At 34.9% G+C, this 24707-nt stretch overlaps 2 protein-coding genes across 102 annotated transcripts in view; both read right to left on the bottom strand.

Annotated features, from left to right (window-relative positions):
- Window positions 1–5291, bottom strand: part of sox6 (SRY-box transcription factor 6) — a 200998-nt gene extending 195707 nt beyond the window's left edge. For 13 of the 50 annotated variants that reach the window (XM_087259709.1, XM_087259733.1, XM_087259720.1 and 10 more), the window contains exons 1-2: window positions 3934–5273; window positions 2335–2444 (exon numbers count right to left, since the gene is read on the bottom strand). The gene's annotated coding sequence lies outside the window, so the exon portion shown is untranslated. Of the gene's footprint in view, window positions 1–2334; window positions 2445–3011 lie in introns of all 50 variants that reach the window. The other 37 variants (XM_087259708.1, XM_087259731.1, XM_087259712.1 and 34 more) reach the window with 5 other exon arrangements.
- An 18604-nt stretch (window positions 5292–23895) lies between these two features.
- Window positions 23896–24707, bottom strand: part of plekha7b (pleckstrin homology domain containing A7b) — a 193889-nt gene continuing 193077 nt past the window's right edge. For all 52 annotated transcript variants that reach the window (XM_087258376.1, XM_087258383.1, XM_087258378.1 and 49 more), the window contains one exon: window positions 23896–24606. Coding sequence is in view for 31 of the 52 variants with exons in the window: in XM_087258383.1 (XP_087114509.1) it covers window positions 24584–24606 (23 nt within the window). In the remaining 21 variants the exon portion in view is untranslated. The remainder of the gene's footprint in view (window positions 24607–24707) is intronic.

Here is a 24707-nt window from a genome sequence, read left to right as displayed (position 1 = left end):
AAGAAAGCATTTGGTAATATTTTGGAGTGAAAGGCTTCTATCTTTCCGGTTCATTGTGCAGCATCGGCTGTAGGTGAACATGCGTTTTTCAGTTGTGGGCAAAAAGCATGCCCTTCATTTACAAAGAGTGTCCGAGACATCAAAGGCATCTTCAATTTTTTATCCTCGCATGAGTGTAACGTCTAGACCTGAGATCCTAAAAGGGCCACAAATAAAATCATAAAATGATGTAGGGAAAAAAAGCGCTTTTTTTGTCACAGAAATACACGGCCATACATACTGGCGTTTCACAAGGCCTCCAGAGCTATAGCTTCACTATCTTTTTTTCAGAAGCAAGACTGCAATTTGGGCGTGCTGTTAAGCCACAGATAAGTATAGGTTGGATAATTTGTACTTGCGCTGGAGGAAAGAAATGCTTAAGTCCTAATGGTAAAGGTCCTCACAAAACTATTTATTTACTATCTGTCATTTGATTGTTACAGCTTTGATTTCATTACAGCATGGCCAGGGTCAGCATTCCTGCCTATGTAAATCATTAAATCATACTGAAGCCCTCGAGATCTCAAGCTGTTGTCAGTGTGCCATCTTCATTGATGACAATGGGTCTGTCATTCTGCAGGAATGCAGCGAGAGAACAGCCAATGCATGCACTCAAACCCCAGCATGTGCATAAACACAAACAACTGCAAAAGTGAAAATATATTCATGTCTCATGTACAGACATTCGGGGGGAAAAAAATCAAGAAAACACCACCTTCCTTGCATCTCTCGCTAATTAGAAACCTTAACTTATTATAATTAAAAGTGCAGCAAAGCTTCAATAACACATTCCAGAAACTTGAGAGATTCTGCCACAAAAGGGAAAAAAGCCTTCTAATAAACATGTTGCCATCGGTTTTGATCATTGTTGAAATATTCCACAGCAAATTAGCTAACACTTATAAAGACAGATGTCACAACATGTGCTGCCACATTTCCTCCTCATGCATTCCTCCCCTACGGCTGGCGTGCTGCTTACCTTTACCAGGCCTGCTGTTGTTTACCTCCAGTGTTGTTTATCATTAGGATTCTGCTGGCACTGTTCTAACCTCTCCAATACAAGACACAGTCAGACGAGTGAGAGTGAGACTCACACCTGAGCATCTACCACTACAGTACATCAACATGCTCCTTTCCACTAAACATGTTGCTGCAGACTGACTGAAGCACTGCTACATGATGGGAAAAAATAACTAACTAATTAATTAATTAATTCAATACAAAACAATTTCATAAATTAATTCAATCAAATATTATTTTGAAAGAACTGGTTCTGATAAGAAGTTGAGCATGAACAAATTGTTCGAGATAAAAAAAAACTCTCAAACATTATCCACTATCTTCAAGATATGCATCCACTTAAGATGTATAAATATTATTTTAACATTAAAGATGCATTGCCTTACACAAGTAAGAAAGGATAAGGAAAGACAAACTAGGTAATTAAAAATCTGATTGATTAAGCAAATAGGTGATAAAGGAATTTTAAAAATGACCAAACTCTATAACCCCACTGAAAACACATTAAATATCAAGCTAGCCGGTGGGGAAATTTTATTTCACAAACACTAAAACATATGGCAGACAACCTCTGAAAACAACTGACTGTGGCACATGAAAGAGAATTATTCAAAGTCCAGAGTTTAGGTCCGATAATGCATTCGACTGATGCCAGCTATGCAATTAATGTCCCCAAATAAGCATTAAAAAGTCAATTTATGACAGATATACACATATTAAATTATTATAGCTATATAAATGAGATAAACTGCATGCAGAGAAAGCGAATCTCTCATACCAAAAATATTATAATATGAAACGCTAAGTACCAAATAAAAAACAGAGGTCTGGCTGCTATCATGCATTCTTAAATTTAGGAGAATCCTAAAAAAAATTAAAATAAAATAAATACAAATAAATTAATGCATTTAATCATCAACAATGATTTAACTAATTTGGTGGCATGAAATTACAATCATTCAGTGACTGCTTAAGGTCTAACCTTGACTATCTGCAGTAATGTTTTAACAATGGTTTTAAGATAAATTAAATAAATGCTTCAATTTGAAAAAAAAAAAAATGAAATGATCATTGAATATACTTTTTAAAAAGTTTTACATTTATCCATATCAGCTGTAAAGACTAAATTATTTTTGGGGGGAAAAAACAGCTACAAGTCTTCTTCGCATATTTAAATGCTTCAAATACATTTTCCAGCTGTTAAGTCTCAGAACATTAGATCTATTCAAAGAGAAGCATCGCAGAACAGAATACGGTCCAAATCTCTGAACTTACTGGCACCATAAGCGTTCGTCTGTCGGTATCTGCTCGCCGGATCCAGTTAGGAAACGCTCTTCACTTGCACAAAACCACAAGTTCCTCCCCAAATCCACGGGCAGAAAGTCCTGAAAAGACAACAACAGCAGAGATCGCCATCATCTCAAACGCTTTAATCTCAGTGAAAATGAAAGTGCATGTCTGTGATACCGTTATGAAACTGCGCATGAAATTTAATAAATACTTTTCAAAAGTACTGCTGGAAAATGTAATATTTGCATTAGAATAACATTGTAATAAAACAGCGTTCAAACAACAAGCCGCGTAAATTAAACACGTGAATATATATGTTATACGGTGCGTTTGTGAAGTGTGTTTACAGCTTCAAAAAAAAAGGATTATTACGTTTATACATTTAACACTGTTTTAGTAAATAACACGTTTCATTTATTCTATTTTAGTTTATTTTTCGTTGATTTATCAGAGGTATTTATGATGTGTTTTTCGATGCATGGACATACAGTAGGACATATCAGTAAATACATAAAAGGGATAGTTAACAGACAATCTTTCTCAAAGGCAGTGAATAAGTCTCTCTCTATTGAGTGCCGCATATCCCTGTATAGCAGTCAGGACAATGTGCTGAACCGGCAGTCTAATTATAAATGTTCCATTGGGCTCCTGTGCCATCTTACCTTATGAGGGAACAGCTAACAGCAACTGCTCAAAACAAAATGCCATTACGGGCTCAACTTCACCCCAACAGAGGGACAAGCCAAGGGGATTGTTTTTCAAACACCCCCTCTCACTTAAGACAAGAATGTATTATTAGACACCCGGTTATTCTTACAGACTGGACACAATTTCAGGAGAGAAAACTACCAAAGTTAAGCTGTGTTTAATTAAGGTGTCAAGTTGCGTCCCTTGCGCGAGAACAACAAAGCTTTTGTGTTTCTGCTCCGAGGTTAAAAAAGTAAAAAAGGAGGAGGGTGTTTAGCTTTCTAGCGACGGAAAAGTCTTTAACAATAAGTGATTTACACGCCTTAATTTTTGCACAAATTTAAATGTCCCGTTTGACGTGTCAGAAGGGCTCCAGGAGTTTTTAAACCCTTTAAATTCCGTCATACGTCGGCGTGCTGTGTTATGTTCCTTATTAAAATATTATCGCATCTCACGCAGCAGTCAAAAAGAGCTTATCTGTGTCTGTGAGGGTCTACTTTTGGGAAACACCCATGAGATGATGGGCTATCTGTGTTCCACAGACAGAGTTCACACACTTTGCGTTCCATTTGTCCTCTCAATACCTCATCGCACTGTTTCTTTAAAATCTCACAAAGCATTATTGTTGCTTAAAAAAGGAAATAAAAAATAAAATTGGAATAAACAATAATATTCAGTGTAAATCGAGTAGAATTAATAATTAAATATTAAAATTGATTTAACAATGAAGGCAACATAAAACAACAGTTTGGTTGCTTGGAGTTTTAAACCTTTTCATTTTGTACTAAAATGAATACGCAAAGAAAAAATATAGGCTAAGCGATATAATCCCCAAATGATAAACACGCTTTCGGGAAAAAAAAATTAAATAAGCATTATTTTCCGGAGTTCACTTACTTTCAGTCTGAATGCTGTTAAAAGGCACCGTATTTTCAAGCTGGGAGACTAAAAGGAGTCTTGCTTGTCCAAGTTGCTTATTGTCTCTAATGGATCAGCTTTGGATGAGGACATCATTTTAATTTATGGCTTATGCATTCTTCAAAGGTCAATATGCTTGACCCCGGGCGAAAGTTGAGAAACAATTCCCATGCTCGCAGAGAACTATTTTGCTTTTACGCATATATTTGTTTGTTTGTTTTCATTATAAGCTACCAGCTTAACATTCACATACGGTTAGAAGAATAGTCCGATCATAAATACACAAAGGATTTCAATGTTTAATAGAGAGAAAGTCCAAAAGAAGTCCAGTCGGATTCTTACAGCGCGTCTCCCGTTATTGTCAATGAATAGTACCGCTCTGTGGACACATGTGAAATTACCTCCCGTATAGGTAGTTTATCAGCAGTCCGGATGACAACTACCGGCTGTCTATTAGTCAGAAAAAACAACTAGTTAAATATCTGTATGTTTACGCAATAAAGATCATAAGGACATTGTTAGCAATCAGACCTGCGCATCATTGTTTCCGCTTGGCGCGTGCGTTTGTGAATCTACCACAACAGTTCAGCAGCGGACAATGAAGTACAAACAAAACATTATCACAGCTGAGAATACACACAATAACAACTTCCATACAGCCTTTTTAACTTTTTAATGTTTGTCGTCAATATCTGTTGCAGTTTTTTGGTGAAATAAGCTTTAAATCTCTCTTCTGTCAACCGGAGTCTCACGCGTCACTCTTCGCTGAAAACCGCCGTAAAAACAAAAATCAATCCTGGACATGCAAAACGTTTAAAATATAGTTTGGATTTTACTGTAACGCTTCTGTAAGTTAATGTGAATGTATAAACACACTAGCTGCGGTGTTACGAGGAGAAATGACGGTAAACACAACATGACGGCAAGCCACGAAATCACGGACGACAGGTTACCAATGATAAAAGTTTACCTTGATGTGAGGCAGGGTACCAAAATAAGCCCTCGTCTTCGCCGTATCCCGTGATTGGTTTTAAAACAGGTTAAAAATAATGAACACTGATGTGTAGTAGCAAAGAAAGAAAAAAAAAACTGAAGTGTATCGCTTCCACTGACCGTAGAGGGAATCCCGCTTTGGCTGTATGAAGTTGAACTGTCAAAACTGCTGAGAGCAGTTGTAAGTATATTTATCGCGTTTTCCCTCTCTACTCTAAAACAGAAGCGACAGAAGACGATGGTTACTGCTGTCAATCTTGGCAATCAATGCAAGCGGCCATGTCGCAAGTATTCAAAGCATTTCCCGTCGTGCAACATCAGAAAGTGAGTGGCCAGGGCATTGATCTGAGGAAAGAGGCAGGGCTCCCCCTCCCAGACAACACGAGAGAGAGAGAGAGAGAGAGAGAGAGAGAGAGAGAGAGAGAGAGAGAGAGAGAGAGAGAGAGAGAGAGAGAGAGTCTTTAACGGGGTGGAGTAGAATAGTGGAGATTGGGGGGAAAGTCAAAGCTCAGGTAATAGTTTTTTTTAAATCAGGAGCCAGATTAATCTAAATTATATAGGTTATGTTTAGGTTGAATATAGGTTAATATTTAAAATATCGATATTTTTATCATTTGTTTGTATACTGTTAGGTAATATTTAATGTAAAAAACACATTTGCACACATCTACGCGTCATTTGTAAAGGTTATGCGTCATTTAAAAGATTTTTTTGCATTTTAAACACAATCATATTAAGAACTGGCGCAGAAAAAAATGTAGGCTATATAAATAATGCTATAAAATACAATTAAAAATACAGAATTTGGCTAACCTGGCATGAAAGATATTAAATGTATAGGCATTTCTTTTATTGACTTAGCCTACTTTTGAGGATAACTTTGAATAATTAGGCGACGGCAAAGCTCTTACTTTTATTTAGACTTTGTATGTACAAATTAGACCGTATAAAAGGCTACAGACAAACTTCAGTTCTGCTGATAAACATTTGCCCTATTCAAGCATTTAATGGAATTTCACGTTACCTGGGGTAAACCAAACCTCACTTCAGAGGAAAAAAATATATTCCATACATGCTTTCACGCTAAGAAATTAAATAATTGTTTACGCAGTTCGGCTGAAAGAATGCATATTGCGTCCATTCATGCAAAGCGTCTTTGCTTCAAAAATGGTAAAACAATGCTTTACACCTGGAACTAGCTACTGGTGTCAGATTTGTGCCAGCAACCAAAGGCCATCTCAGGTCATTCTACAAAGCCGAATGAAAAATCTGCTGAAACAGTGTAACATTTTGTATGATTGTTCAGTTATTACATCAAATTATTTAATCAATATATCGACAGAGATGGAGCCTCAAGAGCAGCATTTAAACTCTCCACTTCATGTATCTCTCTGAATAAAAAGGTTAATAATTTATATTGTTAATTGTAATTTATCATTTTAAATATATTTATATAACACCTAAAATTGCAATCTAATTTAAATTCACGAAGACAAGCATTATTATTGGATAACACTATTAGAACTCAGGTAAGCGATTTTGAAATATTCTCAATTGTTTTACGGTGTCTGTACTTGATTTATGCGTATTGCCTAAAACATTACATTTAAATAAAATAAAACGCATTTATTTAATAACTCTGTTTGATCCCTTGTTGAGATAGCCTTTCCTTTACACTGATAAAAAATGTTATATAATTAAAATATCCAAAATGTGTGCATGAACAAAAAAATCCCACACTTTTTAGACTATTCACCAGAAATTAAACATTAGGTCATGAGGAGAATACTCGCTCTTAAAATGCCACAGATCAGGTCAGATGAGTTCGAATTTTGAATGTAGCCTACAGCGCACTTTAGGAATGCAGGTTAGCCAAACTATGAAGATTAAAATAAATACAACACTGACAGACTTATGCAGAGATCGAAAACTACACATGTTGTCTTGTTCGATGTGTAATGCGACAGGTGGTAAAACTAAAGCTATTAGTTAAAAATAAAAGTTTAAAATGCGTTTATAATAACTGTCGCACTGCATATAAAACCGCGTGCGCATATGCCAATTTTAAATATTTATTCTGAGCGGAAAACACCAGAAATGCAAGTCGAAAATAAAACAATAGATACATAATGCAATATTGTACTTACAATGATAAGGGCAGATGCTGAAGAAAATGCTGTTTGTTAACTGAAGAGTCACACAGGGCTAAAGAGAGGGGGAGAAAGGGAGGGAGAGAGAGAGAGAGAGAGAGAGAGAGAGAGAGAGAGAGAGAGAGAGAGAGAGAGAGAGAGAGGATTAAGGATGTAGAGGGTATGCCAGAATAGATATCCTTTCACAACATCTCATCACATCTGTTCTGGCTCTTGTCTGTCTTTCATTTTCACATTCCCTTTTTTCCTGAGAAAAATCCTATCCACGCGTCACATCTTCATCCCCAGATTCCATCTACACCAAAGAGAAGATTAATTATTCAAACAAAGCACTGCCTTCAAGGTAATAACGTCACTGCATTGAAACTTTTCTCCTCTGCATCCTATTCCAGCGGACACCCGAAAGTATCTCTTAACAACATTTGAGTCGAAGATTTTTTAGGTTGCTATCATTTTCAAGCCCTGACAATTATTAGCCAACTTTTTAATTCAAAACTCGTTGGAAATTTTAGCTAAATATAGCGAAAAGGTACGGACACCTTTTCTGGCTGCTTATGAGAAATGTCGACGTTCTCACACAAAATGGAAAAAATGTAAACACTTTCAAACTACCTCCGCTCAAAACATTTATAATAAAAAATGAGCCAACAGTATATTCAGACAAGCGTTTCTCTGAAGGTAGGCTAAATACAGGCTGCTTCTCAAACCTTGCCTAGACAGAATTTTTAGGCGCCATGTGAGTATTCACTTTCTAGGTAGGTAGCTCTAATGTTTTGTGAGAAACTTGAGAAGTTTCGCTCGTGTCAGATAGGGTTCATTTATTCATATCTGAGAACGTATTTAGATAAAAAAAAAATCCTACTACTATAACTACATTAAACAAAACGTCTTCCTTTTTTCGGAGCAGAGTAGCGCGCGAAACTGAGGCAGAGCTCGTGCACTCCTGCAGAAGCAGGTACCGTGTCAGGTATAAGGTCCGCTCATCGATGCACAGGGCGAATGCGCCACCCGTCGATTACTTGAGGAATTACAGCTGATGAATTACATGCTAATAAATGCAGTGATTTTTGTCGAGTAGAACGTGTTCTTGAGTCAATTCTTGTTTTAAATTTGAATGCTTAGAAAATGAGCCCAGAAAACAAACTTGTGTTTAATAGACATCTAATAGACATCCAAACGTAGAAAGCTTGGCTAAAACAAGGCTAAACTTGGGCTGTCAGTGAAAATCTAATAGACATCTAAGAATAGCCCAAACTGGACTGGTTGTCAAAAAGACAAATTAGTCAGACTTCATGTGTGTAGTCATTCATTTCTGTTTATTTGATGATTAGGCTAGTTTTGGCCTATTCTTAGACGTCTATTAGATTTTCACTTAATATTTAGGCTTGTTTTAGCCAAGACGGCTATGTTTAGATGTCTATTAGACATCTATTAGACATCTTTTAAAAACAAAAAATGCTGGCTGGGAGCTTCAACAACACTCAAACTTAACAAATTGATTCATTATTGTATGTAGGCCTATTTATTTTTCAAACGAACGCTCGAAATGCAAATGAAAAAATGCAAGTGGCTGCTAGTTCTGGACTTACAATACCAGTCAGCCTTAATTAAAAAGAAATTCTCACTAATGAGTTTCTCCTGCAAATTCGATAAGAGTTGACGTGTAAAAGAGCAAAGCTATTAGAGATGTAATAAAACTTCTTTTTAAAACAAATTCTATTCATGAATAAATTGTATATTTTTTATTAAATCCTTGGTTATTGCTTCTGATGTAGTTTGGCCTTGACAGTGCAAAACAGTCACTCAAATACTTATAGGTTTTAACAAGGACATGATTCATTTTCAGCTCCCTAACAGTGCTCAGGTCTCAACTAATTAGCTCTGAACAAATGTATAAGTCTTCCCCCTCCCCTCCTCTGGTCCCTTTGACAAAATCTTAAAATCACAAGGTCTTTTTTAGACTATGAGGCTGTAATTAAGCAGTTTGTGGGTTCAAGCGAGCGGGTTCAAGCCTGTAGGTCTGGTCTGGACCAATGTTCTGTCCAGCTCGTTAGAGAAAGAGGCAGCATTCATCACATTAGCATATCATGAAATGCTTTGATGCATCGTGAAATTCAAGCCTAGCCTATTAATATTTTAAAAAGGCCTGCATAAAAATCAACATTTTTGTTACATTAAATTAACATGTGTTCTTCTCCAGTTCTGCATGCTTAATTAGGCCGCGCTCTTCTGTCAAAGGAAATATGGAGCCTGCCATATGATTTGCTGTGATTACTTGAGAACTAGCAAACAACACTTCACAAATATATTTGTCTGGTAGATTCGAATGCTTCACGGAGGATGTGCGCGTGAGAGGGCTTTATTAAAAACTCATTTCATACATTTCCATATCTGCAGGAGCCATGCGAATATATGTCTGATGTGTTTAATTAATGAGAGAAACATTTTCAGATGAAATCTACAGAAGTGTGTCTGTGTTGCTCCATGAGACTTAACAGTGCTGGAGGATTCTCTAAAACATCTTCTGTTTAAACATTGTATGAAACAGTCCTGTTGTAGTCTGGAAGGTTGCAGCATCACTTGGGTTTTGTGGGAAAGAAAAAGAGAGAGAGAGAGAGAGAGAGAGAGAGAGAGAGATAGAGAGAGAGAGAGAAAATGACAAACTGCAAACTATTATGTGGCAGGAAACACAGGAAGAGGTATTTAAATGTCAGTGTCTGGAAAACCTTTATGAAGTTTAATTAAATGCAAAAGCACGGTATACTGTATGTACAGCTTTGGAAAAAAATAGACAACTCTTTGTAATTCTCAGCTTCGATTTACAATTTATTGTTCCAAAGCATTGTTAATAGATCATTTCAATGTAGTGATGCCACTGGCCCATGAACATTTCCTGCTTGTTGTCAAACTATTCCATAACTATATCAAGGTGCAAATAGATCCTAACAACATTTAAATATCTATCATAACATTATTTATCATTAACCTTTTGGATTCTCAGAAGCTGTGGAAATTAAAAAAGCAAAACAGGAAATACGTAAGGACCATTGTTATTGTTTACATCTCTCAAAATGAGACAAAACAACAGCACATTAACAATGTTTTTTTTTTAAAGTGTAATATTTAGTAAAATATCTTTTATTTTTTTTCAATCTAAAAAAATTAAAACCTTTAATATTCCGAGCAACAGTCAACTATTACAGAAACAATATAAACAATTAGCCCAGTAGCATGGGTAGACCATCAATATGTAGCATGCACTGCACTTTAACCAATCCATACTTGAAACAATACTGCCTAGAACAACTATGTGGACAACTATTTATTGCACATATCGCCTATTTTAATTTTTTATTTATTTATTTTATTTTATTTTTTTGGGGGGAGTATGTTGTTGTATTTTGCACTATCGTTGTATTTGCACTGTATGTATTTTGCTCTGTCATTGTATTTGCATTATCTTTATTTTGTACTGTCTGGAGCCAGCACCTAAGTTTTTCACTCATGATAGCACACGTGCTGCTGATGATGTGACAATAAAAAAGTAATTTGATTTGAGTAAATTAAGAACATCCAGAGTGGTATCTTAACTGTTTTTCCATAGCTGTATACATAATGCAGGTTGATCAAAAACTATTAAACATGTTAACAATTTTCTCAGAAAACACATTTCTTAGAATGCTGTTTCACCAGATGTCAGTAACAACCAAAGTAATTCATGCATACAAAGGAAACAAAATTAATTAATCTATAAATTAAGTAAAAATAAATAAATAAATACAAATAAAATGACAGAGAAAAAATATTGAACACATGAAGAAAGTGAGGCGTAAAAAGGCCTCGAAAGCCCAGACAGCACCTGAATTCTCTGTTTTCATAAAGCAACCCTCCTCTTACTAAACTAAAGAAATAAAGATCACAGTTCATAGAGATTGACAGAATCATCAAGATCTGAAGACTGTTGAAATAAGGAGGAAATCTTTTAAGTACATTTCAGGATTTCTGTACTTTCTCCTTATGCCATCCCATTTTTATTACTCATAATGCAATTTATTTAGAAAAAAACAGTTTTTACCAAAATCTGGAACAATTTAATGTCAGCAGCACCTTTAGAAATATATTTACCAGGAAAAATCCTGATCTGTTCAATACTTATTTTATCTGCTGTATAATAATACATGCATATGAAAATTAATTTAAACATATAATATATGTATGTATATTATGTTTTACATGATAGAAAACTATGGAACAAAATCAGTGCCAAAAGCATTGAAATAAAAAGCTTGTCGAATGGCACTAACTGAAAAAAATATGTTGAATTAAAGATTGCTTGCATTTTAATGACTTGAATTGCCAGGGTTTGTAATTTTAGGTCCTGAAATTTAACATAGCTGTTTATTTTAATGTGTGAATTTTTCAATTCAAACCACATTTTCAAAGTTAAATTCAATACTTCATATTCAACTTCCAGATTTCACCTCCAAAATGTTCAGTTCTGTTTAAAATACGAGGTGTATTCAAAAGTAATTTTGAAAGCAATTTTCATCTCATTTTAATTCAGTTCAAAAATTTACTTCCAGAATTTCAGTGGCTCAAATTCAGCAGTTAAAATATTCAACATTAGCTCTCAGGTGGAGATGGAGCAATTTAAGAGATCAATCTACAATCTATTGCTTTTCCTGGAGTTTCTGGTTATGTTAAAGTCCAGCACCTAAAATTACAAACCCTGGCAATTAAAGTCATTAAAATGCAAGCAGTTGTTAATTCAATGCATTCATTTTTTTTCAGCTAGTGCTATTCGACAAGCTTTTATTTTAATACTTTTGGCACTGATTTAGTTCCATAGAAAACACAATTTAAGTTTTTCTACATCAAAATGCCACGCTGACAAGTAACTTAAGTTACTAGCAATTTCTGAAATGTTTCTAAACTTTTTTTCAGTGCTAAATGGGTATGTGCATATTTCTCAAATAATGATCTTCAATATAAACACGTTAAAATTTCTTACTCTTCGTATTTAAATGATCCACTGCATCATCATCTTCATCAAGTGCATTTTCAAAAACAAAGTTTGGCCTTACAAAAAAAATTTCGAAACCAAAACATCATATTTAAACTGGTGAATTCATTTCATATTTCAAAATACATATTATATAATAATTTACTTACCCTCATGGCAGTCAAATTCTTTCTTTTGTGGATCTGTGGACGATATTTCAAAACTAAATGTGTTCAAGCATCACTGAATCCAATGATTACTTTTATATTAAGTAATAAAACATAATAATGGAAAAAACAAGTGTTATTGTAGTGTGTTAAATGTGTAATTCTAGCCAAAAAATAATAGTTTTATTTCATGATTGAGTTGTGAAACCAAAATGTTTTGTAAGAGCAGTGGCATTAAAAGTTTTCTTATAACAAAAAAGATCTTCATAGCAACATTTTAATGCCCTCAAAAAACGGTATGTTTTGTTCTGTTAGAATAACATATTTGTACTATCACAAAGCAATAGAATAATAGCAAATTGCTATCAGATTGCTGAAAAAGCACTCATTGTGTATCAAACATGTTCCATGAGGCCAAACATAAACATTTTTGTCACTTCAGTTAAAGATCAGAGCACTTGAACTTTCACAGCTCCAAAATAAAGCAAGGCTCCTTATAAGAAAGAACAACCAAGGAAACGTTGCACTTTTACAGTAAAGTTATGTAATTAATACATGCTTCATTTGCATACATGCAAATCATCTTGGTCCCATTTGGCTGTGCAAAGTGGGACGCTCTGTTCTCATTTGCTGACCTAAATATCACTTGTCACTCTAGATTTCATCAAAGTTTTTATTAGTATTATCATTTATATTTCCTTTTAAGTTAACCAGAAACACTTGATTAATTAAGTGTATAAATGAAAGAAAGCTACATGCTCTTAATGATTGAGAGCCTCAGCTTCTTTATGTTTTCACTCTAGGATGGTTTATGAATATGTTCCTTCCAATTAGTGTAAATCTACATAAATGCAAATGTAAATGACGAAGTCCCAGATCCCCTGTCGAGACTTTCGAATTTGATTTGACTTTGATCAGACACCAATGGTGCAAGACTCCCGTCCAAGTTTTACATTGGGACAAATCAGTTCGCCCTGCGATTCTGGTCTGACAGATGTAGATTGAAAGGTTCGGGGTTCAAACAGTGTCTTCTACCATCGAAAAAAAGAGAGTTAATGGTCATTTGTAAATAATAAATGTTAAATTTGACATGTCTAATTCAATGATAAATATAGCAGACAATCACAAAACAAAAGCTTCTAGTTCACTCCAAAATGGACAGTTGGTCATTTACTCCTTACATTTATGTCATTTTAAAAAGTTTGTACTTAAAGATCTATATTGGCATCTTATAGCTATAAATTAGTGGCTAAAGAGGCTTATATTACTACCTAAAAAGTACAAAATTTTACCTTTTGATATAGTACCCCCTTAATGATTTTTTTCTGAGAGTTAAGAAATCAAATTAACAACTCAAATTAAGTTCTTTCATAAAATCTAAGACTTTGGTCTCTGTTTTTGGTCTATTCACTCTGACTTCGTCTTGCTCCTGGCTTCCTGTTAAGATTAGAAGTGATTTTAAACTTTTGATGATTGCATTTAATGCCGTTAATAACCTTCCACCTTCTTATTAATGCAAAATTTTGCACATTCACAAACCCAGCTTTGCGATCTGCTGGTCAACTTTGTCCTAAACTTTGGAAAACCATTCCTACTGAGCTTTGTACAATTACTGACCTGCTACTTTTTAAAGCCAAGCTTAAAACTTATTGTTTAAATTGGCTTTTAATGCATAGCGCTGACATTTTTCTCTGTTTTAATCTTTGGTGTATTTTATTAATATTTCTTGTATTGTTTTGCATTGTCTGCTTTTAAGTTGTGTTGTATTATTTGTTTTTAACAGTGTAAAGCACTTTGGTTGTTGTAAGGTGCTATATAGTATAAATAAAGGTTGATTTATTAATTGATTCTTTAAAATGCTCATAAATAAATAAACAAATAATAGGGCTGGGTGATTAATCTAAAAGTAATCAAAATCGGCATTCAGAACCTATAATCCATCTAATTTTTCCAGGTCAATTTTTTTTAATTACTTTCCCTACCGCGTGTGGAGTCACGTGACCTCGCTCTGTTAAGGCTGATTTACACTTCGGTGTCAAACGCACGCGTATGATCAAGCGCAATATTATTTACAGGATATGCAAAAGTTATTTTATTTAGAAGAGATTATTTTCTACTTTTAATATGAAAATAATAATTTTTTTGCCCAAAAGTGATAGTTATTTATTTTACTTTTTAAAAAATAAATTATAATAATTTTTAAAATTATAATATTTAAATAATTATATTATATAATATTTATATAAATTATAATTTATATAAATTATAATAAATAATATTGATCATGGCACACAAGCTGCTGATGATGGGACAATAAAAGTGATTTGAACTTGTCGGTGAACTGTGAGGGCAAAAAACTAAATAAATAAACAAAATAATGGTTTATTAATCGTAATCAAGTTAAATTAACCGAGATTTAGATTTTTGGTCAAAACGCCCAGCCCCAACAAATAATTCAATAAATCGTATTTGAGTGATTTAATTAAAGTGTTCTAAAAAGACACAAAAAGGTCACTTAACTTTAAATATAAGCACTGACCACTGAACACCATTTACAGCATACAAATTTGTCACAAAAGTTCAAACAAGCTTACTTGCATGGTGCACAAAAACCTTCCATTGCAATTCATTCTTGCACATCATACAGCATGTTTGAGTTACTGCAGGAACCAAGTTTGTTCTCGCATATCAAGCAGGAATGGTTTATGCATGCATGTTATGCATGTTTACAAACCAGGTTTATGGTGTATTGATCACATCTGTCTTTCTGTCTGTCTGTCTGTCTGTCTATCTGTCTATCTGTCTATCTATCTATCTATCTATCTATCTATCTATCTATCTATCTATCTATCTATCTATCTATCTATCTATCTGTCTGTCTGTCTGTCTACCTCTCTCCCTACCTGTCCGTCCGTCCGTATATCCATCTATCTATATATACTGTAAATACATACAGTGCCTATAGAAAACCATCATACCCCTTTGAAATAATTACTTTATTTGTCATACAGCCTGAAATCTAATCACATTTCAAATAACTTCCAGCCTTTGAAATGTATTTGTAGCCTGTGATTTGTAGTGTGAGTAAAGGTACAGATTTTCACAAGGTATCATGATTTTCTATAGATACTGTATATATGTATATATCAAACTATGCAATAAATTACATGAAAATAAAAGCCTAGATGAAATCTGCTAATTGTATGGCATGGCTGTCTCTTTAGATGACTCTTTAGATGATTTATCTGCTTTACAATTTATTATTAGATTTTTTTATTTATTTATTTATTTTTTTGCTGTTTTCACAAACTTCAAAGTTTTGAGTGAACAGACTTTCAATGGAGATTAAAAACATCTCAATTTGTGGAGAGGAAAAAACATCTGATCTGTTCAGAACAACAAGAAGATGAATAAATGATGACAGGATTTCCACTTCAGGCTGAACAAGCACTTTAATTGTGCGTTTCAATCTATACCGATACTCCTGAAGTTACCTTTAAAGTAAGGGCTTTTAACATTGACCCTGGAAGACAATTTTCAATGCAGCAATCCACGGTCTTTGTTAATGGAGGGTAAATATGCACATGAACTTCCCATCCCATCTGAAAAGCCCCTTAAGAAAAATGTACTGCCGAGCTGGTGCACAACACTAGAAGCTTTAGGTGAGCCTCATTAAATGGTTTCATCAATGATTAATTGGCAGGTTTCGCAAACACAGCAAGAAAAATCCAAGCCAAAGTGTTGTGTTTTTCTGCCTTGAGACAGTGCTTGCTTTAATTTGATGTGAGAGGTAAAGCAAAAAAGGCTTCCTGAAGTTAAAAGAACGGTTGGATCAACCGAAAGGCCCAAGGACATTTACCTCATTTATGTTTACAAAAAGCCCAATTCACTGTAGGTATTGTAAATGCGGGGCATTTAGGGAAAATGCTTCATTGCTTTGTTGCGCATGCAGAGGAAATCGTTTGTCTGGAACGCTTGCTTTTGCTCTCTCATCTTGTTCAGCTTGTTCGATTCCGAAATCCAAGACGTTTGTCTTAGAGAATAATAACATCTTTATTGTTGTCGAGAACAAACAAAGAAGGCTTGACACTTTTGACGGTGAGTAAATCTTCACTCTGCAGTACAACTGAAGCTGTGGCAAAACTCAGAGGTATTATTCCCCTACGTTCTCTTCCAGTTTTCTCTATTCTTCTGTTAGATATGCAGGAATGTGTATAAAAGAACACTGAATGATGTTGAGCCGACCTCCTCAATTATTCAGCATCTCTCTCTCAAAATATAGATAGTAAATCAATGGTGATAAAAGAGCATAAGATACCATTTTGGATTCAAAGTACCTTTTGTATTAGAATCTCAGGCTCCCTTAGGTGAATGCATAAGTCAGACGCAGACGTTATGAGGATCCCCGCAGTGTTGGGAATGCCGTGTCGAGACAACACAAAGTCTTAAAACATGGTAATTGTGTGCCTTTGAATTATTAGCAGCCGAAGAGACGTGCATGGATCCAGGGAAGGGGTGAATTTGTGATTTCACTGCTCAACATTGTTGGAAGAAGCGTACAAGTGAGATTCTAGCGAATCTGTGGTGGCCTCTGCTCCTGTACATTCTTACAGGTTTGATAAACTTCCGGTGAAAGCTTAATGTGACTATTTTCTATTTCATATGATTCTTTTTACAGCATTGATGTTGTAATGTAATCACAATACATTCACTTAAATAGACTTAAGCAATCATTCAGTTGTTCAAGCGTAAAACCAGATGAAAGACCATGTAATCGCCGTCAGGATCAGCAGGCGAGTGCAGAAACTCCGTTGAAAATACTGGAGTAAAATAAATATTTCATAATCATATTTTAAGAACATAGCAGGGGAAAATGGAATTTAATGCAGGGCTCATTGCCCGGTCTGAGCCCCACTTTATATCGTGTATCTATCAACGTGAACTATATGAAAAACAAAAATAATGAAACAATTAATACTTTCAACAGTTTATCTAGTTTCTTTCAAAATAGATGCTTAAATCCCATTTTAGTTCGATATTAAAATATGCATTACAATATTTTACAAAAGTGTGCACTTGTTTATGTGACTTATGAGGACGCAAATTTGTATAATGCCAGTTTATTTACAGGGAAAGCATGTCTTTGACGCAGACTCTGCCCCTGCTAACAGAAGCTTTACTTCGGCCAGTCCATCTCGGATCTGCTATTGGATTTCATCTCTCCATTGTAGTTAAAACATGATATTTAATACATCTCAGGTGTAAAACTTTGGTTTGCTATGTTTTATAATTGTCATATTAATTAAATTATTAATTGTTCCCTGTTGTACTCTGTCTTTGTTTATCTGCTTATCTTTATTTCCAAGTATTGTGTACATTTTGTAATTTATACTTGTACGTCCATTGTAGTAGCTTATTAAATCTGATAATCAAAGACATTTCACGTCACATTTTTGGTGATTAATGTTTACATTTACTTAAATCAAAAATATTAATTTATAATATTGATTATAAGGCCATGCGTTACATAATTAAAACATTTTATTGTTAATGTACAGGTTTTTGTGCATTTCTTTCAAATACCTCAACAACTCATGACAATTATTATCTTGGCTTCTTTTTTCAGACAAGTGATTGTACACTTGTTTGGGCCTAAAATGGTCCAAACACGGACCTGTTGACAGTTGGGAACATATTTGTTCAAATTAATTCAATTCAATTTAATTCATGTTTATTTCTATAGTACTTTTTACACTATATATTGTGTTAAAGCAGCTTAACATAGTTCTAGTAAATTCCAAATTTCAGAGTTGAGGTTCAGTTTAGTTTAGTTTAGTGTGGTTTAAATTTCACTGCTGAAAGTTCAAACACTGTTTGAAGAGTTACTCCACCAAAGCGCAGCTCCACAAGTCAAGAAAAAACTTCACCAATTGATGAGGTGAAGGGAAAAAAAACCCTTGAGAGCAGGCTCTGTTGGGCACGACCATTATTTGTACCTTTAGTACCCTTAAATGGTACAAATGAGTACCATAAGGTGCAACTATGAACCATTCTGGGTACAACTTGTACCCCAAGTGATTACAAATGGACCCCAACCGTACCCTTTTTTTCTGGCAGTGTGACATAGGTATTGCAATGGTGAGGTGGTTTATGAGAACATGTTTCCACAATTTAAAACGGTTTAAAAATCATACTTATCTTATAACTGCCACATATTGCCTGTCAGTAAAGGTCATATAATAAGCTGTTTTTACTGCAGAAAATACATTATTCTTATGGACAATGTGTGTGTGGAGGTAAATTAAATGTTTTATTTAAAACATTTGTTTTTATAAAGCCAGGACATCATTTACTAATAGTAAAATTAATAACTTGTTTATTGATTAATATTTTTATTCTGTATATTTGGCTTCTTGGTAACAAACACTAAAATCTATATTAAAAATTAAAAATATATTAAAATGTTTTCAATAATGTTAATAAATGTGACATTTAAAATATCTATATTAACAAAATCTTACCAACCACAAACCTTTGAGAAATATTCCTTTAAATTATTGTTTTGTATGCTTTTGATCAAAAAAATAATAATTAAAAGTTGGCACCAATAGCAAAGTGGTTCAGTGTGCAAACATATTGACCTTATTCTTCAATAAGGAAGTGTGCTTGTTTTTAGGATTGAGATCTTTCCATTAAATCACCAATGTAAGAAATGCATTCTGAAAATGTACCTCTATATACATTTCTGGAGAGCACCAAATACGTCCCAGGAGCTACATTTTTTGCAGTTTTTTTTCGCAAATCCACCAGAGGTCGCTGTGTATGCTTTTTGAGATCTCAGATATATTTTGCGAGTGCCATTTGTGCTTGCTGTTCTCCCGTAAATCTACCAGAGGCCACTGACGACTGACTGATCGATGGACTGAGTATTTTAAAAAGCATCGATTGACCTGCCCACCCACTTACCTAAACCCAACTGACAAACTTAAAAAGCAATCCACAAAAAGAAAAGCCCTGAATCTTACCACATTCTCAACCTGTAATTTACTTGTTTATTTTATTTTCTGGATTCAGTTTTTGTCTTTCTAGAACCGCACTTCAACAGACTCGAACCCTGTCATTGTGGTCATCTCCTGGTACATGGTGAGCTAACCTGACAAACTGGTAACAGCGGATAAGCGCTAACTAAGCTGGTAAGTGCGTAATCAAACTAATTTTTGATTAATCAAACACCTGAACAAGCTTATCAAGGTCTTATTAGGTATACTTGAAACATCCAGGCAGGTGTGTTAAGGCAAGTTGGAGCTAAACCTGCAGGGACACCGGCCTTCCAGGACTGAGATTGGTGACCACTGGCGTAAAGGAATGGTATCAAATCGCTCCATAGCATTTGTATTAAAAATGAAAATCAGCCATACATACTTCTGGCTATACAATTTGCGATCTCCAGAAATGTATTCAGGGCTACGTTTTCAGAATGAGCCTATGTTGCAGAAATGCCTAAAAATAATAAACGACAGAAAACAATTTTTTTACTATACATAAAAGTAGAATAATGGTATAATAAAATATCAGTTTTATCAGAGGAAGTCTCAAGCCAAAAAGTTTCAAATGGCTGCGCCCACTCGTATGTGAAGAATAAGGTCAATAGCACCCTGGTGCTCACGGCGACACGAGTTCGATTCCCAGCTTGAGGTCTTATGCCAACCCATCCCCTCTCTCTCTGCTGTCCTCCAATATACTATCCCAATAAAAGGTAAAAAGCCCCTAAAATGTGACTGTTAAAATTTGACATAAAAAGAGCATCATAACTTTATAATCAGGTACATTTTTTATTTATTTTGTGATTATTTTTACTGTACATCCACACCAAGTTCACATATTGCACAGAGCCGTCTGTGCTGTTTCACTTCTAAATGCTCTTTGGCTTGCTTTGTGCACTGTTTTATCAGGGTTTGTTCCACAGCTGAACAGCGGTTTTCTCTCCACGACAGCCACGATTCAAAAGAGCAAAGAGCAGAGCTTTATGTCAAACTCCAGGGTCAACATAGCTTTCATTCCTCACACAAGGTCAGAATAGTCAAAAAAAAAAGTAAAAATCCACTCAGGTTTCCCTTGCAAACAGGTGGCCATTTACAGAATGGAATCATTTGAGCCACTCCGAAACACATCAGGCTTTGACAAATTTATGGGGACTCGTGGAGAAATGCAGCACACTAATTAATTCAGTCACTTCTAGACATTTAGTAAACAGTCGCCTCCAATTCACCAGAGAGCATTTGGAGTAGTCCTGTGGAGAGAACACCACCCAGATTCATGTCAATATTGACAAACAGTCTATACTCAACTGCATATTTGTAAATGATTCTTGGCAAGAGGCTACAGCTCTTGCCATGGACACAATATTGCAGAAAATCCCCCACAATCCTCCTGAGAGTTTTCATAGTTAGTTGGGCGGTGAATAAAAACTGATAACCCCCCTCCTCCTTTATCTCTTCAATCTATCACTCATTCATTCAATTGAAGGACGTTTACTGTATTCAAATCGAAATAGAGCATTCCTCTCTGCAGTTCTAAAAGAACTTGTATTCTATTCTAAATAACCACGCATTCATCCAAGAATTGAATTACATCGCGGACACAATAGGACCTGCGAGGCGCTCGAACTTTGATATGGAATAACACAGCAGATACTCCAATGGATTGAACCGAACAAAGGTTAAATGTTTTTTTCTTTTTCAGATGCCTCAATGTCGCTGAATCCTTGGATGACAAAGCGTGCAATTATTAGCGGCAGGCGCGCTTACATATGTGTCTTTAAACTTCTTTGAACGAGGAGGAGTGAAATATTTTGTGCAGCATTAGTGCCCGACGCATTCAGCGTATTTAACAGAACAGGGCAGAATTTGCATAATGGGTTTTTTCTTATTCTCTTTGAAATCCAGAGCCGCGGAATAACAAATGTATATGAAATAGCAGGCAAACATCAATAAATGGAAATGCCACAATTCTCTGTGGATGGTCTTGGGTGGATTTCTGCTGGAGGAGGAAAAACAGCCAGCTTATTGCAAAATAAGCAGAAAAACGGATGTGATCAAACTCGTGCCCACCAGGCTCGCGAATGCGCACACGCACACACAGAGTTGCCCACCTCTCACTCGGTGTAATCAGATGCAGTGAGATGTGGCAGCTCCTGCTGTGGAGCTTTGGGAGGAGCAGCACGTCTCACAGGTGCTTTCAAAGAACAAGATACAGCAGTGGAGAGACTGTAATTACTCTCCAATTACAGATAAAGATCTCACTTGAGGGCTGCAACACAAAGTATCCTAACAGCCGTGCACATCCACTCACACTAGCACTCAAAAAAGTCCAATCAAGAGTGTCTTAGGAAATGTCCTCCGCAGGTACAATGACAATCACGGCCGTGGAAAGGACGCTTTTTTTTAATTGCTGCGCTTTTCGTCCTGACTCACATTGATAAACAGATAAACAAAAGGCCCACAGCAAAACATAAGACGAGATAAAGGTCTTGTTCTTATAATAAAACATCACCAAAATGATTATTTCAGTTATAGTTGCTAAAAATATAGAAATATATACATTTATCCTAGGCATCACGGTGGCACAGTGGGTAGCACAATCGCCACACAGCAAGAAGGTCGCTGGTTCGATCCCTGGTGGTCAGTTGGCATTTCAGTGTGGAGTTTGCATGTTCTCCCTGTGTTCGCATAGGTTTCCTCCGGGTGCTCTGGTTTACCCCACAGTCCAAAGACATGTGGTATGGGTCAGTGTTTCTCAACCATGTACCTAAAGGACCACTGACAATGCATGTTTTGGATGTCTCCTTTGTCTGTCACACTCATTTCAGGTCTTTCAGTACAACTCAGGTGTGTTTAGCTAAGGAGAAATGGTAAATGTGCAGAGCTGGTGGTCCCCAAGCAACGTGGTTGAGAAACACTGGTATAGGTGAATTGAATAAGCTAAACTGGCCGTAGTGTATGTGTGTAAATGTGAGTGTTTGGGTGTTTCCCAGTGTTGGGTTGCGGCTGCGAGGGCATTCACTGCGTAAAACATATGCTCGAAAAGTTGGCGGTTCATTCCGCTGTGTCAACCCCTAAGGAATAAAGGGACTAAACCGAACAGAAAATGAATGATTGAATGAATATATTTCTCCTTTACATTTATTCATTTTCCTTCGGCTTAGTCCCTTATATATCAGGTATCGCCACTATGGAATGCACCACCAACTATTCCAGCATATGTTTTATTTAGCGGATGCTCTTCAAGCTGCAACTCAACACTGGGAAACACCCATACACACACACACACACACACACACATTACATCATACATTGAACTGTGGAGGTGACTGGAGCACCCGGAGGAAACCCACGCCAACATGGGGAGAACATGCAAACTCCACACTGAAATGCCAACTGGCTGGCATTCTCGAACTAGCTACATTCTTGCTGTGAGGCGACAGTGGTAACTGAGCCACCATGCCGCCCTGCTTTTCATTTAGTTTAACTAAAAAAAAAACACTAACATTAAAACTGAATAAATACTATTTATTAATATTTATTTATAATATTAACTGTTTACATAATCACACAGTGCTAACATTTAAAAAACATTAAAAAGTATGTAATATCTAAAATAAAGAAATCATAAGTAATAATAAAAATTGTAATATTGTCATTGAAACAAAAATGAAAAAACAAGCACAAAAAAAGATTTGTTATTAATTTATAGAGTTTTTTATTTATGAATTAAAATTTAGCTAAATTCTTATAATTTAAAAGTATAATTAAGACCAATTAAGATAATATTATAAGTTTATATTCTTATTATTAAAAATATAATTAATAATTATAATTATTTAATAATAATAATAATAATAATAATAATAATAATAATAATAATAATGAATTAGATTTTTTTGTAATTTTATAATTATTTATTTTTAAACAACAAAATTTATTAAAAATAATAAAACTATTTATTTTATTATTATTTATTTTAGAAATTAAATGTTATAATAAATTAATTTAGAATATAATTAAGAATATAAAAAGATTATAATCTTATAATTAAGCATATATTTAATACCACTATACTGAACTACCTAATACTTTATACTAATTTATTATAATATCAATAAGAATAAAAAATAAATATTTTTTACATTTATTTCACCTTCAAACGTTAAAACCGTTGAGCTTTATATTCTTTTTTGTTTTCAGTCATTTAAAGAAAATCCTTGGAGCGACAACAAGAGCACTTTTATGAGCAATAACCTTTTTCTTTAAGATGTAAAGGTTTTCACAGAGCATACACGAGAAAAGAGTTTCAAAATTAAGGTTTTCTCTTTATTTTCTTACTATATTTTTCTATTAATAACTGAATATGTATGAAGAGAATAAAACACAAGGTGAGATCAGAAGATATTCACAAAATGTACCATTTCAGATTATCCTTGCGAGACTGGAGTCCATAACTGCTTTTAATGTGATGCAAATGTAAAACCTCCAAATCATTTCATAAATTCTTTACTCAGCATCATTTCTGCTCTGAAGCTTGAAATGGTTTTCCTTTTTTTTCCCAGATAACACAAACAAAAACACAAACAGCTTGTTAATATCTTTAATATTTACAGTTTCTTTAAAAAAAAAATGTGCCATATCCCTCCCCGACCCATTTCCCAACAAATCCTGTTTGAAAATATTAACATTATCCCCCCCCCAAACCCCCCACCCTAAATTTATCAACAAAAATAAAATGCATTTGGCAAGCTAACTGGAAACTGGCAGTGCTGGATACATAAAAATAATATTTCAAGTGATTTGGTGTAAGAATATCATCTGAATTGACAAAATACAATAATATCCGACATATATTTGTACCCTTCATGTACTGTATATGACGCGTCACACGAATAATACTTTATTTAGTCATTATGTTACCGTTAAAGTTTCCAACTGAACTCCAAACTTCTTGTCTAGAGAAGTAAAATGTGAGCTTCCATTGTTCTCTACAATACGGCGCATATTAAAAGTGCAAGAATGGATATAAAATGGCTCTCTACTGTATGTCTGGGTTATCATGGTTAGACTTTGTACAGCATACGCACAGCAGTTTCCACAGCAACAAGTCCATATCAAATGATAGCTCTACAAAAACAAATGCATTTCAGGAGTGAGTTCCCATGTGAGTCCGAAAGTGCGCTATAGGTCATCTCTAAATGTGAGCGATGTGATCGGATAAGCAGAGTTTAAGTTTGTCCACCACTAGTGCGGTTTTCAGAAAGTGACAGCACCTCAATATCCAGACACAGCTTTGGCTGGAAAAGAGATAAAGAGAGCGAGAGATGTGAAAAGTGAAGAAACAAAGCAAAATAACACAACACAACACAAAAACGACCAACACGTATGAATACAAAAG

The sequence above is a fragment of the Danio rerio genome, chromosome 7 (assembly GCF_052040795.2).
Source record: "Danio rerio strain M-AB ecotype USA chromosome 7, GRCz13ab, whole genome shotgun sequence".
Lineage (NCBI taxonomy): Eukaryota > Metazoa > Chordata > Actinopteri > Cypriniformes > Danionidae > Danio > Danio rerio.
This window is presented reverse-complemented; position numbering and strand designations above follow the sequence as displayed.